Source organism: Diospyros lotus, chromosome 8 (genome assembly GCF_014633365.1).
Source record: "Diospyros lotus cultivar Yz01 chromosome 8, ASM1463336v1, whole genome shotgun sequence".
NCBI classification, from domain to species: Eukaryota; Viridiplantae; Streptophyta; class Magnoliopsida; order Ericales; family Ebenaceae; genus Diospyros; species Diospyros lotus.
In genome coordinates, this window is record NC_068345.1 from 3879631 (window position 1) to 3895814 (window position 16184).

At 36.4% G+C, this 16184-nt stretch overlaps 1 protein-coding gene across 1 annotated transcript; it reads right to left on the reverse strand.

Moving 5' to 3' along the window:
* Positions 1-12036: 12036 nt before the first annotated feature.
* LOC127808114 (abscisic stress-ripening protein 2-like) lies at positions 12037-13172 on the reverse strand. The gene is made up of 2 exons (XM_052346493.1): positions 12940-13172; positions 12037-12544 (listed from the first exon to the last, which is right to left on the reverse strand). Exons 1-2 carry the CDS (start codon positions 13084-13086, stop codon positions 12368-12370), a joined length of 324 nt encoding a protein of 107 aa, XP_052202453.1. The 5' UTR covers positions 13087-13172; the 3' UTR covers positions 12037-12367.
* Between the last annotated feature and the right edge of the window lie 3012 nt (positions 13173-16184).

The following is a 16184-nucleotide window of genomic DNA, read 5'->3' on the forward strand; positions in this document are numbered from 1 at the left end:
CTAAATAGTTGCATTGCCTCTTCTTAGCTTAATTTAACATCAGTTGTGTATAAGTTGTGGCCCAACTAACAACTTAAATGTAGTTCTTTTTATGAATACAGATACACTTGAGTTCTTGCCGTGCTTGCATTGTTATCTGATTACAGACATAGTCAAATCTGCAAAATGAGTTGAACCATGATTATTGAAGTTCCAGATCAAATAACTGATCTGTGCTTGAGACATTGGACAGAATAAGTTAAACGACTAAGCATAGTTTTGAAATTCACTTATTGGTACAACTGTCTGTGTATGGATATATACATGGGATCTGTTGGCGTCAAGTCATTTTTGGCAAATTCCCTTTTTTCTGTTAAAAGATTCTGAAAGTATTCATTTGTCCAAGCATAGCACATAGGAGGGTCAAGATGGACGCACATGCTTGATCTCCTTCTTTGAGTTATTGTGGTCTTCTCAAAGCAGGAAAAGAAAGAAGGTGTAGGATTTTGATGTTCAATTTCAAGTCTCCATCTCTGCAACAAATGTTGGTACTCCTTTCTGGGCATCTAATACTGAACAAATTAGGTCCCTAGATTAGGGAATCCCAAAATTCAAGCCGAGTTTATGATCAATGAACTCACTTCAATTGATTCAATCGATGGGAACCTACTTATACAAGGTTTAATATAATCTAATCCTAGAATTTAGGAGCTAATATACAACAGAAAAATAAAGATAAGAAAACTTATATCTACTCCTATTACTTTTCCTAGATTTTAGGAACTTTATTCGGTTGTATCTTTATCCCCTTTCTTTGATCTGCTGGAAACTTATCTGCTGTGCATCAACATCTTTATCTTCTTCCGAGACTTCTTCATAAGTTAGGACTCTCTCTCCAACACCCCCCCTCAAGCTAAGGAATAGATATCTCTCATTCCTAGCTTGTTGATGAGAGATTCAAAACCTGGTCTGCCCATGGATTTAGTTAGAATATCTGCCTCTTGTTCTGTTGTAGGAATATAGGTAAGTTGTATTCCTCCATCTTTTATTTCTCTTTGGATGAAGTGTCGATCAATTCTGACATATTTCATTCTATCATGTTGTACGGGGTTGTTAACTATGCTTATAGCTTACTTGCTATCGCTATAGAGTCGTGTTGGTTTGGTTAATGGCATTTGTAGATCTTCCATCAATCTGACTACCCAAATTAATTCACAAACTCCTTGGGCAATTGCCCTAAATTCTGCTTCAGCACTGCTTCTTGCTACAACAGATTATTTTTTACTTCTCCATGTGACTAAGTTACCCCATAGCTTTGTACAAAAACCTGATGTAGATCGACTATCAACCACTGATCCTGCCCAATCCGCATCAGAAAAACCTTCTGCCCCTCTTTCATCAGTCTTTCTAAACAATAGTCCCTTACCTGGTGTGCCTTTTAGGTATCCCAAAATGTGGTATACGGCTTTCAAATGTTGTTGAGTTGGGGCATGCATAAATTGACTTATGATGCTTACTGAATAGGCTATATTTGGGTGTGTTAGAGATAGATAAATCAATCTTCCAACCAACCTTTGATACCTTTCTTTTTCTACTGGTGGATCATCTTCCTTCTTCATATACTTCCAATTCCTCTCAAGTGGAGTTTGTCTTGGTTTGCATGCAAGCATTCCTGTATCCTTTAGAAGATCAAGAGTATATTTTCGTTGAGATATCACAATACCTTCTTTACTTCTTGCTACTTCCATTCCCAAAAAATACTTCATATTTCCCAAGTCTTTTACCACAAACTCTTCTTTCAACCTTTGTTTTAGAGTTGCAATTTCATTAGTATCATCCCCTGTAACAATTATATCGTCAACGTACACAATCAATATATATCTTTTCCCATTTGAGTGTTTAATAAATAGAGTATGGTCGGCCTCACCTTGCTTGTAGCTAAATTTGGTTAAAGTTGAGCTAAACCTTTTAAACCATGCTCTAGGGGATTGTTTCAAACCGTAGAGAGATTTGTGTAGTTTGCATACCTTCCCAATTCTTTCCTCATTTTCAAATCCAGGTGGAATCTTCATATATACCTCTTCTTCTAGTTCTCCATTTAGAAAAGCATTCTTAATGTTAAACTGAAATAACTCCCAATCTAAATTAACAGCAATAGATAGAAGTATTCTAATGGAATTTAATTTTGCAATCGGAGCAAACGTCTCTTCATAATCTATTCCATAAGTTTGAGAGTACCCTTGGGCTACTAACCTGGCTTTATAACGATCTATACTCCCATCTGATTTATATTTGACAGTAAATACCCATTTGCAGCCTACAATCTTTTTATTCTTTGGTCTATCCACCAGTTCCCATGTATTGTTGTTGTCCAAAGCCTTTATTTCTTCCATCACAGCATTCTTCCAGTTTGTATCACCCAAAGCTTCATGTATATTGCTGGGAATAGAAGCTTCATCCATAGTTACAGTGAATGCCCTGAACTATGAGGATAATTTAGAGTAATTTAGATAATTTGATATGGGATATTTCACACAAGATCTTACTCATTTTCTGACTGCAATAGGTAGATTTAGATCACTGCTAGCTGTTGTACCTTTTTCTTCATTTTCTGGACCGATCTCAGGTTCCAACAACTGGCTGATTTGAGGAGCAGGATTTTTTGGCTTTCTTGAGTACACTTTAAGTTGTTTTTCTAGACTCAATTCTTCCCTTAGGTCAGTCTCTCCTAGTTCATCTGGGTTGTGATAAGATATTGGGCTTGTAGCAGCTGATGGTTGAATGTTGTTGGGTTCAATTGGTGCAAGTTGTGAACAAACAGCTGCAGGATTATCACAAGTAGGAGTGGACGATATAAGCAGTGTGATAGGCATTGAAATTGTAGGATCCCAATGGCTTTCTTCCATTGATGATGCAATACTAGTGTGATAAAAAACTGTTTCATCAAATATTACATCACAAGAAACAAAGACTTTTTGTGATGTTGGACAATAACATTTATATCCTTTTTGGGTAGGAGAATAACCAATGAAAATACACTTGAATGACTTTGGTTCTAGTTTGTGACGGTTTGGGCTGGTTTGATAAACATAAGCCATACATCCAAACACCTTTGGGGTAAGAGTATTGAGAATCCGAACATAAGGAAAGGTAGTCATCAAGTTGTTCAAGGGTGTTTGGTATTTTAGAACTTTGGTTGGGAGCCTATTAATCAAATAAGCAGCTGTTAGAATTGCCTCCCCTCAATACCTATTAGGAGTAGAACTTGTGAACATTAAGGATCTAGCCACTTCAAGTAAATGACGATTTTTTCTCTCGACTATCCCATTTTGTTGGGGAGTGTAAGGACATGTGCTTTGATGAAATATTCCGTTTGTAGTGAGGTATTGGGTAAATGGATAAGAGAAATATTCTCGGCCATTATTAGTCCTAAAGATGCAAATAGATGACTGAAACACGTTTAGGACAAGCTTATGAAAATTCTGAAAGATTGAACATACCTCAGATTTTTCTTTCATTAGATACACCCAACATACCCTTGTGTGATCATTAATGAATGTCACAAACCATCTAGTACCATTCAAGTTTGAAACCCTAGCTGGACCCCATATATCACTATGAATCAAATGATATAGTTTGGAAGGATTATATGCTTTGGGAGAATAGGAATTGTGAGTTTGTTTGGCAAGAATGCAATGGTCACACTTGAGCTCCAAATTAGCTTTATTGATGAATAAATCAGGGAACAAATGTTTCAAATACTGAAAACTAGGATGGTCAAAACGTTTATGCCATAACAAAATTTCTGAATTTAAACTAATTGAAAAAGAAAAACTACGAGTCAACTGACTAAGAAAAGCCTTGTTGTCCGATACCCAATAGAGCCCATCCTCCTCCTTAGCATTGCCAATCATCTTCCCCGTGGACCGATCCTGAAAAACACAATGAGAGAAGAAGAATGTCACAGTACAATTCAAGTCATTAGTGAGTTTACTCACAGATAACAAGCTACACTTTAAATTTGGCATATATAGGACAGATTCAAGTACTAAACCAGCCACACACACTTTTCCTTTTCCCTTAACTGAAGATATTGTTCCATCTGCCATTAACACAGTTAGATCCCTATCTTCCAACTGAAAATTTTCAAACATAGCCATGGATTCGGTCATATGATCGGATGCTCCTGTATCCACAACCCAACTGCTGTTGCTTATCCTTCTAGTAGTTAAGGAAAAAACTGAATTACCTCTTTGGGTCAAAGATGGTGTTGGAGTGGCTGCTGCTGGTCCATCTAACTCCCTTGGAATATTTGCACCATTCAGTAATTTTTGCAAGAAATCTACCTGATTTGCTGTTAGATTTAATCCCATACCTTTTTCATTATTAGGAGCACTTGCAGTTGCAGGTATACTTGTAGCTGTATAGGCTGGTCTTTCCTTCTCATTCTCCTTCTTGTTTCTTGGTTGCCAATTCGGTGTCTTTCCATGAAGTTTTCAATAGTTGCTTTTTGTGTGGTAGGGCTTATTGCAGTGTTCACACCACTGTTTAGCCCTCAGATTCTCTTATTTTCTTGTTGCAACAAGAGCATAACCAGTGTTGGGTTCTGCTGGAACAAGCATAACTCTCCTTCTGCTCTCCTCGCGCCTAACCTCCGCGAATGCTTCTCTAAGTGTTGGCAGTGGCTTAATGCCTAAGAGGCGTCCCCGAACCTCATCCAAATCCGAATTGAGGCCTTGAAGAAAGTCGAAAACCCGCTCTTTTTCCTGCATTTTATTATATTTCTGGCTGTCACTTGAGCATTCCCACTTTGGATCATAATATAGATCCATCTCTTGCCACAACTCTAATAAATTGTTGTAGTATTCAGTAACAGAGAGTCCACTCTGTTTTGTAGTTCGAATGGCTGGTCTAATATCGAAACATTGAGCAATATTCTAAAGATCAGAATATAGCTCATGGACTGCATTCCACACTTCCCTCGCAGTCTTATAAAACAGATAGGTTTGGCCTATCTTTGCTTCCATCGAGTTGAATAGCCATGCCATGAGAATAGAGTTCTCTACTTCCCATCGTTGGTAATCCCTGGATTCTTCTTGAGGTGTTGGAACGATTCCTGTGAGATAACCAAACTTTCCTTTGCCTTTAATCACTAGAGTCACGGATTGAGACCACTCCCTGAAATTTCTTCCATTTAGCTTGTGCTGTGTAATTTGCAGGGTTTGGCTATCCTTGGAGAGGGTGCTGGCCGGAATAACGGTAGGCTGCATACTCGCCTGTTGAGATGCTGATCCAAGAGAGGATTCATCAGTCGTAGGGATGGCTGCTGGATTAGGGCTAGCCATCTTGATCGAGATACTTAGTTCTGAAAATCGAGCTCTGATACCATGAACAAATTAGGTCCCTAGATTAGGGAATCCCAAAATTCAAGCCGAGTTTATGATCAATGAACTCGCTTCAATTGATTCAATCGATGGGAACCTACTTATACAAGGTTTAATATAATCTAATCCTAGAATTTAGGAGCTAATATACAATAGAAAAATAAGATAAGAAAACTTATATCTACTCCTATTATTTTTCCTAGATTTTAGGAACTTTATTCGGCTGTATCTTTATCCCCTTTCTTTGATCTGCTGGAGACTTATTTGCTGTGCATCAGCATCTTTTATCTTCTTCCGAGACTTCTTCATAAGTTAGGACTCTCTCTCCAACAAATACAATGTCCCACTATGTGGGGATGGCTATCTGTCTGGGCATCTGATGAACCTACCTACCAAATTAATTGACATTTCAGTTTGTTGGGTGGAGAAAGTAACAGTGACATGATTTTAGGTTGCTAGAGAAGAAGGCTACCGGGCCACAGTGACTTATGTCAATACCTTATTGAATACATTTCAGGTAAAACCAGTGTTCTAAAAGGTGGCATTGCCGCCGTGAGTAAGCTCAAATCGGCACCCCTAAGTGCCAGGCCCGATTAATTGGAGCTTAGGCGGCTCCTAGCCGCATGGGTCGGGCGCGGCCTGGGCCGATTATCTTACCCTTTCTCTCTCTCTCGTCGTTACTCTCTCTCTCTCTGCTTTCCTGTTCTCTCTTGCTTTCCTTCACTCTCTCTAGTTGGACTTGTCGCTGCCGCCGATCTCGTCATTTTTCTCTTTCGCTACCAATCTTGTTGTTTCTCTCTCTCTCTCCCTCGCCACCAATTGGGCTGTTCTCTCCCTGCCAGTTCTTGCTCTTCTTCCTTTGGTATGTATGGTCATCTTCCTCCTTGCTGTTTGCTGCGCCATCTTAGTCCTTGCTCGTTGCTGCTTGCTGCCAGCAGCAGCAAGCCATCTTCCTCCTTGCCCCTAGGCCCAACATTTTTCATAGGCCCAACGAAAGTCCAATATTTTTCCTAGGTGGGGCTTAGGCGTTAGGTCCTCGTCTAGTTCCCGACTAGCGTCTAGTGTATTTTAGAACATTTGATAAAACTCTTCGATGGCAGATTAGAGTGAATATTTTGCCTCCCTACCTTTGTCTCCTTCATGATTGATACAGTTCTAACCTCTGGTATGGTTACATGCTGGTGTTCTTACTGATAAATTCTCCTCCACTTAGAGTGCGTATGAATGAGTTCGATTCATAAGAGACTGATCCAAGCATGCCATTTAGATGTGAATTTATCTATTAGTGTATATAAGCATTAGATGCGTGTTCTTATCACATTCAAACATCTCTTGTACAAGAAAAAGATCTTATGCTTTTGGTTTTTGTAGAAGGGAAGGGACAATGTGACCAGCAGATTACACTAATCAGAATTTCAAGTACAGAGCTTTAGCCGTGTAGGAGCAAACTGTAGACGAAAAAATACCAGTTTTTTTTTTTTAAGTAATTAAGGGAACGCCGTCTTTTGTAAAGCAAAGTCTCAGTGCATTGAGAGCACCCTTTAAGAGTTCAATTCGACATGGTTGGACTCTGAGTCTACCATGACCAGTGTTGAAGGGTGATGCAGAAATTAGAGAACATAGAGCAACGAGAGAAATAATTATATATTCTGCTGTATCTTGATAAATGTAAATATGTAATGAGCACCTATATGCACACTTCTTAATAAAGCTAAACAAGAAAGAGACAAAAAAGAAAGATTACAAACAAGATATACAAAAACAAGAATGCAGAGAATATTTCCTAGATATCAAGCTCATGAAGCTAATGGTTAGCGAGCTTGAGTTCAGATACTAACTCATGAAAACAACAGACTGGATGTGCTTCGGTGAAAAGGTCAGTAGTTTGAATGGGAGTGTACAACAAGAAGATGAAGGGTATTGCCAATGATGTGTTAACAAACAATATGACTATTATTCTCAATATATTTGGTGCTCTCATAAGAGGCATCTTTGAGCAATTTGAATGACACTCCAATTATCACGATGTGGAGTGGTGGCAGAGGATTGAGAAAGTTCCCAAAGCTTGTAGCTACTAGAGCACCAGAGACAGCACATTCTTAGCCCCTGTGCTAGAGTGAGAGGTATTATGCCATGTTAAGATATGAGGGCAGGGAATAATTTTTTAAAAATGGGGTATTAGGTTAATATCATTTTAAAAATGAAGTATTTTATTAGTTCCAAAAAATGTACTGGTCACTGGGGCATTATATATAACAAGCAAATTGGCCTTTTGACCAAAACATTACTATACATTATAGAAGTATAAAATAACACTATTGTGAAAGATGTATCTCTAACAAACAAGTTGACATAAATTTAACAATATTTCCAAATCAATGTAACAATTCATTTGGACCCCTTCTCTACACTAAAAGCCTAGGGTTTGAAAATATTCCAAACCAAATCATGGTTACTATTGAAACCAAAACAAACCAACCCATAAGATTACAATATAATTTGGTCCAAACCATGGTTTGGACAATATATGTGTATATATAGATAAACAACATATTTTATTAATAACAATAATACTATTTCAAACGTATATTTTTTTTGGTTGAAAACAAGGCATAATTTAATTAATTAATATGGATGAAACCACTGATATAACGGGGTAGGATTATGCTGAAATTATAATCCTACCCTTCTGTTGAAAAACTTAAACCAAATCAAATTAACAAACTAAATCTTGAAGGGTGTCCTTCACTCTAGTCTGTGTTTGAGTCCAAATCTTGAAGGGTTTGAAATGATAGTTACATTAACTTAGGGTGTGTTTGATTACAAGTATGAAATTTACATAGAAAGAAAATAAGTTTTAGCTAATTAAATTGTCTAGAAATAATTTAAATGAAAATTGTCAATTAAAGGTGTTTGATTGGTTTAATTTTTTACTTAATTTTTTTTTGTACTTTTATATCTTTTGGTGTTTGATTGCCACTATTTAATTTCTATGGAATTAATCATTTTTCTAGCTTTGGTTACTTTTCTACCTTGTTACATGGAAACCAGAAAGCGAAGGAGAACTCGAAAGGTGGCCGGCCATCGATTCCAAGTTAATAGAAAACGAAGAGGAACTCGGAAGATGGTCAGCCGTCGATTTTGATTTAGAAAACGAAGGGGAACTCGGAAGGTGGTTGAAAACCAGAAAAGAAGGGCGCCATAAAACTTATCGTGTGGACAAAGATGAAGATGAACGACGGCCTGGAACTCAAAATCGGAGCTTGTCTTTGGTGGAGATGGCAATGAACATGAAGGGGAAGGGTCGGCGTCAAACGAGAGAGATGAAACCCTAGAGGATGAAGAGAAATCTGGTGAGGGGATGGAGACGTGGGCAATGCACCAGAAAGCTTATCGTGGACGAAGACCAAGATCGATCGTCGAATTTATGAAAACCAGAAAAGAACGTGGCTGAAAATCTTACCGTGGACGAAGACAAAGATAAACGACGGTTCGAAACTCAAAATCGAAGCTCATTTTCAAAGGAGATGGTGACGAACATGAAGGGGACAAAGCTGGCGATGAATGGGAGAGAAGAAACCCTAGGGGATGAAGAAAAATCTGTTGAAGGGATGAAGATGTGGTCAATTCACGATGGGTTGCTTTCCAATTCATTGAAAAATTTAATTTACCCCCCATGAGAAAACCTTTTCTAGCAAAAGTGAAAAAATGGCATCACGTGACCAAAAGTGAGAAAATAATTTACTTAGAAAATTTAATCAATCAAACATCTCAAAAATTGAAATTTATGTAGAAAATGACCATTTTTAATGAAAAATGTGACCAATCAAATGCACCCTAAATGTCATTTTAATTGATAAACTTTGAAATAATGTCATTTGAAATTTCTTTTATTTAAATTTGTTGGTCCCTTAGGGTATGACCACTCAAGAGGGGGTGAATTGAGTGATTAATTTTTTTTTTCCATTTTAACAAATATTATTGATTAATTATTTTCTCAAAGAATATATATATATAAATTATTTTCTTTTAATTAAATTATTGTTATTTAATTTTAAACAAATTAAGATTTTATAACTATGTATATGTAAGTTTGAGATTAATAAATTGCAAGCCACAAGATATTGTAAGAATAAATAAATAAGACATAAGACAATTTATAGTGGTTCGGTATCTCCACACACATTTACTCCACTCTTCCAAAGTCTCAACCACCATTGGGGTTCCACTAATCTCACCAAGATTTTCATACTAGCTCACAATGGAAACTAGATACACTTCTAGATTACAATGAGTTCTAGGAAAACCACAAACACCAAGGTTTTCTCCTTAGCTTACCTTGGAAACTAGATTCACCTAGTTTTTAATGTTTTTAGAAAACCTATATAATTCACAATAGTAATTTAAATGTTACAAATAATTTGTCCACATTTGGACACAAATAAGCAATTAAGAACAATTATACAAAGCAATAATATTTAAATAAATAAATAAACGGTGATCTCAATTTGAATTGAGAATATCAGATTTGGCTTTGTGATCTCTTTTTCTCCTCTTGTCTTGTGGCTCTTTGGTAGATGAACAATGAATCTTTGAAAGCCTTGGAATGCTTAGAAATTAGCTTGAGAGTTTTTGGGAACTTTGGATGTGCAATGGATACTCAAAAAATGAGTTTGGGGGGGTATTTATAAGCATTTTAGCCACTAAAGAAAGGGTTAATATGAAGTTTGAAATTCAAAAAATGTTTAGATTTTCTAAAACAATAAGAAAACATGTCTCATATTTAATTAAAAATAAATTTACTTTTTGTATGAGAAATCAAGATTTGAAAATTCAAATATAAGATTTTGAGACATAAATGATTAAGATAAGAAAATATGTCTAAAAGTAATCTCTTTTAATTCAAAATAAATTTACTTTTTACATGAGTATGAGAAAACATGTTTAAAACTAATTTTCTTTAATTCAAAATTATTTTACTTTTTGTATGAGAAAGATAAAATATGTCTAAAAGTAATTCTCTTTTAATTCAAAATAAATATACTTTTTACATAAGTAATAAAAATATTTATCAATAAATAAAAATTCGAATATAAACTTTTGAGACATAAATTATCAAAATAAGGAAACATGTTTAAAGACAATTCACCTTTAATTCAAAATAAATTTACTCTTTGTACCCACTTTTAATTTAAAATAAATTTATTTTTTTATATGAAAAAAATATATTTATATTATAAAAATATTTTTGTTAATCATCAAAACTTAATTAATATAAGCAAGTTGGGTCAACAAAATTTAATAAGTGAAAATGAGAAAACGTCCACCAAACGAAATTAGATAATTAAATAGGATTTTTTTATTTTTACTTTTAAAATTATAAAAAAAAAATGAAAAAGTAAAGAGCCGTTCAGTTGTAAAAAATGTTTTATAGTTTTTAATTTCAATTTTACAATTGAATATGTTATAATATTTTATATTTCAAAATTAATGGCATTTATTTTTTTAAAAATTAAAAACATATTTTTTGATTTTTTTATTCATTATGTGAAATTGAGAAGTTAAAAAATTGTGTTTTTTTATGGTTGCAATGTAATAATTCAATAGAAAATTTGAGTTAAAAAAATTTAAAAACTATTTTTTATAAGTTAACAATCCTAAACATCCACAAAAAAGGCAGTAAATGTGTGTGTATAAAGTAAATAACAAACAAACACCTTAAGGTTTGGCAAAAGTATAAGAAATTTCTTGACATTTGAGAAATAGCAATAAACACCTCTTGTATTAAATAAAAAGATAAGATGACTAATTCACCCTTCATTTTCTTTCCTTTCTCCTCATATTTAAAAATAGAAAAATAAAAAATAACCAAACCACTTTCATGCCAGTGCTAGCAAGCATCAACTATGAACCCAGGTCTAGGTTTATCACTTGTGTGTGAACCCAAGTTTGAGTTTGAAGAAGAAAGAGAAAGAAAAAGTAGAAGTAGAAGAAAAAATAATAAATTGAGTGAAATATTTCATCATAAACTCAAAATTGGATTCAAGATGAACAAGGAACTCATATCTCAGTTTGACAAAGAGAAAAAAAAAAAAAAAAGATAAAGAAATCAAATAGAGGGCAAAACATTTTATCTTGACCTTGATTTGGGTTCCAAAAGAAGGAAAGAAAGAATGACTAATAAGAAAAAGAAATTAGAGTGTGTTTGATTGCACATATTTATCATGAAAAATATATAATTATTACGTATTTTTTATGAAAAATAATCAAATACTCTTAATTTTTTTATGAAAAAATATATATGATACAAGCATTTAAAGGTTCTTTCCATGAAATTTATTTTTTAAAGGGATGAGGTAATTTTTGGTTTTTAGGCAATATTACTTAAAATTAAATTTTAAATAATGCAATCAAACATATTTTCAAAGAGATAAAACATGGGATTATCTCAAACTCATATCTAGGTTCAAATAAGAGAGAAAGTGAAGTTAAAAAAAAAAAAAAATTAAAGGAAGGAAGGGAAAGTAGATGTCTCTTGTTGCCATCGTCCTTGTGAATATCCTTTACTGTCGCTATTGTGATTAAATGCTCCCACTGTTGCTGTTGTGACTAGTGAAGGTAGGTAGCAGTTGAAATTTTACCCCTAAAAGTTGACCTTTAATTAACAACGATCTCTCGCAAGGGTTTAAATCTCTACATCGATGCAACAACTTACACACGTCATCTCATCCCTTAAAAAACAGAAAAAAGACACAAATATATATTATAACTCTCTGACAGTATATATTTGAATACACATCATATATATATATATATATAATAATAATATCTCCATTAGGCAAATTAACAACACACAGATACAGCCGTTGCAGCCACCAGAGGGTGGTAGTTATTTAGGGAAGCTCCCAACTGATGGTCAACTAAACACACACACACACACTGAGGACAAAGAAAATCAGAGGTTTCAGCACATTCATTCATAATTCATATATAATTAATTAAGCCTAGAAGAGGTGGTGGTGGTGCTTCTTTCCATGAGACTCTTCCTTTGCTTCTTTCTTCTTATGGTGCTCGTGGAACGCATACCCGCCGGCCCCCACCGCCGCCGCCGCTGCTATCTCTTCCTCCAGCTTGTGCTTGTGTGCGTGCTCCGGATCTTTCTTCGCCTTGTGCTTCTCGTGCTGCACCCAACCAACAAGAAGAATTTTGAACAACTGATCATATCCACCAGAGTTAATTATAGCTTGTTAAAATTCACGGACACGGTGGTGGCCGTCAACTAGATATATATAGACCTCAAATGGTATAATCTTTAAGGACAAAAAGAAAATTATGAACAACTTATAAGATCGATTGATCCATGCAGAGCGGCAGAGAAATTATCAGCGAGTGATTAATATATATATATATATATATATACCAAGGCGAAAACGCCGGCGGCCCCGGCGGCAGAGAAATTATCAGCGAGTGATTAATATATATATATATATATATATACCAAGGCGAAAACGCCGGCGGCCCCGGCGGCAGAGAAATTATCAGCGAGTGATTAATATATATATATATATATATATACCAAGGCGAAAACGCCGGCGGCCCCGGCGGCGAGCTCGCCGAGGTGCTCGTGATTCTTGTGCTGCCTCTCCTCCTTCTTGTAGTCTTTGGCGGGCTCCTCATAACCGTAGCCATCGCCACCGCGGCGGTGGTGGTGCTCCTCCGCCATGGTGGTTGGTGCAAGAAAACAACGGATTAAGCTAAATACAAGAAAGAAATAGGATTTAGTGAAGATTGAGATGATTTTTGGGAGGCTGATGGGTGGTGGCATTTATATATAGGTGACGGGATCACCAAATTTAAAAAAAAAAAATTGAAAAAATATAATTATAATATATCACACGTCAATACATTAATAATACGTACACATGATATGAACGTATTTTATTTGTTTTGTTACATTTGTGTATATATCAATCTTTATTTATAAAATTTATCAAAAACATTACTTCTATTATTATTATATATATATATATTTAAAATCTATATAAGCTGCCAACATTAATGCATAACTAATCTTGTGATACGATTACAACTAAGTGGAAGACATATCCAGATGGACGGTCAGGATTTCGTGTGGGTCACGCATCATCCACTTCATCTATTTTCAATTAATTATGGAGCTGTCTTACCACCCACGTACGCTCATCGAACTTAAATGCATGCTTGGATTATATAATGTTATTTACAAAAGAACCATCCTATTTGTATACTTGTACAATCTGCCCTATATTTAAGTTACATTCAGGTACCCAAATGATTAAAATATGTCCATAAAAATTACAAATTTATTTCTCTTACCCTTGATTGTCTTCTCTCTCCCATTTTTTCCCATGGGTGCCCACTACAATCGTCGGTTATTGCCTTCCTTTTGCCTTGCTGCCTCACATTGTATTGACCTAGGTTATATGAAAACGAAAATAGAAAACGTTTCTAATACAAAACGAAAATGCAGAAATGAATACATTTTTTAAAAAAATATGCATAAATAAGTTTTGAAACGAAAATGAAAAACGTTTCGAAAATGAGAAAACATAGGTACTAACTGTTGCGTCACCTTGCCTCATCCTGACCGTTGCCTTGCCTCTAGCTTACTGTTGCCTTGCCTCGTGTTGACTATCGCAGATCCTCTCTTTTCTCGACGATCAATGCGGGGCAAATGGAGACGACGCAACAATTGGGGCAAGGCGAAGCAAAAAGGGCAAGAGGAGGGCTACCAAATTAATTGACATTTCAGTTTGGTGGGTGGAGACAGTAACAATGACATGGTTTTAGGTTGCTAGAGAAGAAGGCTACTAGGCCACTGGGACTTATGTCAATACCTTCCTGAATACATTTTAGGTAAAACCAATGTTCTAAAAGGTGACACAGTTGCTAGACACTACCTAGGCGCTAGGTGGCCCTTAGACACCGTGAGTAAGTTCAAATCGACACCTCTAGGCATTGGGCCTGATTAATAAGGCCTAATTGATGTCGAGGCGGCGACTAGCCACTTAGGTCGGGCATGGCTTAGGCCGATTATCTTACCTTTTCTCTCTCTCGTCGTTACTCTCTCTTGCCGTTTTCCTGTTCAATCTCTCTTGTTGGATTTGTCACCGTCGCCAATATCTCGTCGTTTCTTTCTCTTTTTCTTTTTCTTTCTCTCTCTCTCTATCGATCTTGTTCTCTCTCTCTCTCTCTCTCTCTCTCTCTCTCTCTCTCTCTCGCCGCTGATCTTGTTTCTCTATCTCTATCGCCGTCAATCTCGTCATTTCTCTCTCTCTCTCTCTCGCCGCTGATCTTGTTTCTCTATCTCTCTTGTCGTCAATCTCGTCATTTCTCTCTCTCTCTCTCGTCGATCAAGCTGTTCTCTTTCTGTCGAGTTTTTGCTTTTCTTTCTTCGGTACGTATATGACCATCTTCCCCCTTGCTCCTTGCTACTTATTGCGCCATCTTCATCCTTGCTCCTTGCTTCTTACTGCTTATAGCAACAAGCCATCTTCCTCCTTGCCCTAGGGCCAACGAAGGTCCATTCCTAAGCGGGGCCTAGACACTAGGCCCTCGTTTGGCTCCTGACTAATGCTTAGCGCATTTTAAAACGCTGGGTAAAACTCTTAGATGGCAGATTAGAGTGAATATTTTGCCTCCCTACCTTTGTCTCCTTTGTGATTGATACAGTTCTAACCTCAGGTATGGTACATGCTGGTGTTCTTACTGATAGATTCTCCTCCACTTGGAGTGCATATGAATGAGTTCGATTCATAAGAGACTGATCCAAGAATGCCATTTAGATGTGAATTTATCTATTAGTGTATATAAGCATTAGATGCGTGTTCTTATCACATTCAAACATCTCTTGTATAAGAAAAAGATCTTATGCTTTTGGTTTTTGTAGAAGGGAAGGGAAAATGTGACCAGCAGATACACTAATCAGAATTTCAAGTACAGAGCTTTAGCCGTGTAGGAGCAAATTGTAGACGAAAAAATAGCAGTTTTTTTTTTTTTAAGTAATTAAGGGAACGTCGTCTTTTTTAAAGCAAAGTCTCAATGCATTGAGAGCACCCTTTAAGAGTTCAATTCGATATGGTTGGACTTGGAGTCTACCATGATCAGTGTTGAAGGGTGATACAGAAATTAGAGAACATAGAGCAACGGGGAGAAATAATTATATATTCTGCTATATCTTGATAAATGTAAATATGTAATGAGCACCTATATGCACACTTCTTAATAAAGCTAAACAAGAAAGAGACAAAAAAGAAAGATTACAAACAAGAATGCAGAGAATATTTCCTAGATATCAAGCTCATGAAGCTAATGGTTAGCGAGCTTGAGTTCAGATACTAAACTCATGAAAACAACAGAGTGGATGTGCCTCGGTGAAAAGGTCAGTAGTTTGAATGGCAGTGTACAACAAGCAGTGCCGGACCTGAGATTTTGGGGCCCTAAGCCAAAATGTAAAAATGGGCCCCAAATCGCAATAATTAACCGCTGAAATTTGAAGGCTTGAACTTGAAGGCTGAAGTAGATCTGAAATTTGAAGGCTTGAAGCAGATGCATATCTAGCCGGCGAAGGCGAGCGACGGAGGGCGAGAGAGAGGCAGTACGACGAAGCCACAAAGCGAGAGAGAGGCAGTGAGCAACGAAGAGAGAGCCACCACCACCACCGGCCACAAGGGCGAGGTGAGCCGACGAGGGCGACCGAGCAGCGAGAAGCGAGAGAGCGAAAGGTGACCGGCGACGGAGTAGCGAGATGAGAGAGAGGCAATGAGCGACAGTTCGACGGAG

Bases quoted from the DNA above. Each gene is read 5' to 3' on its own strand.
- LOC127808114 (XM_052346493.1), bottom strand. From the start codon at position 13,086: ATGGCGGAGGAGCACCACCACCGCCGCGGTGGCGATGGCTACGGTTAT. The intron at 12,545-12,939 runs GTATATATATAT...GGTTGGGTGCAG, and splicing joins CCGCCGGCGTTTTCGCCTTG to CACGAGAAGCACAAGGCGAA.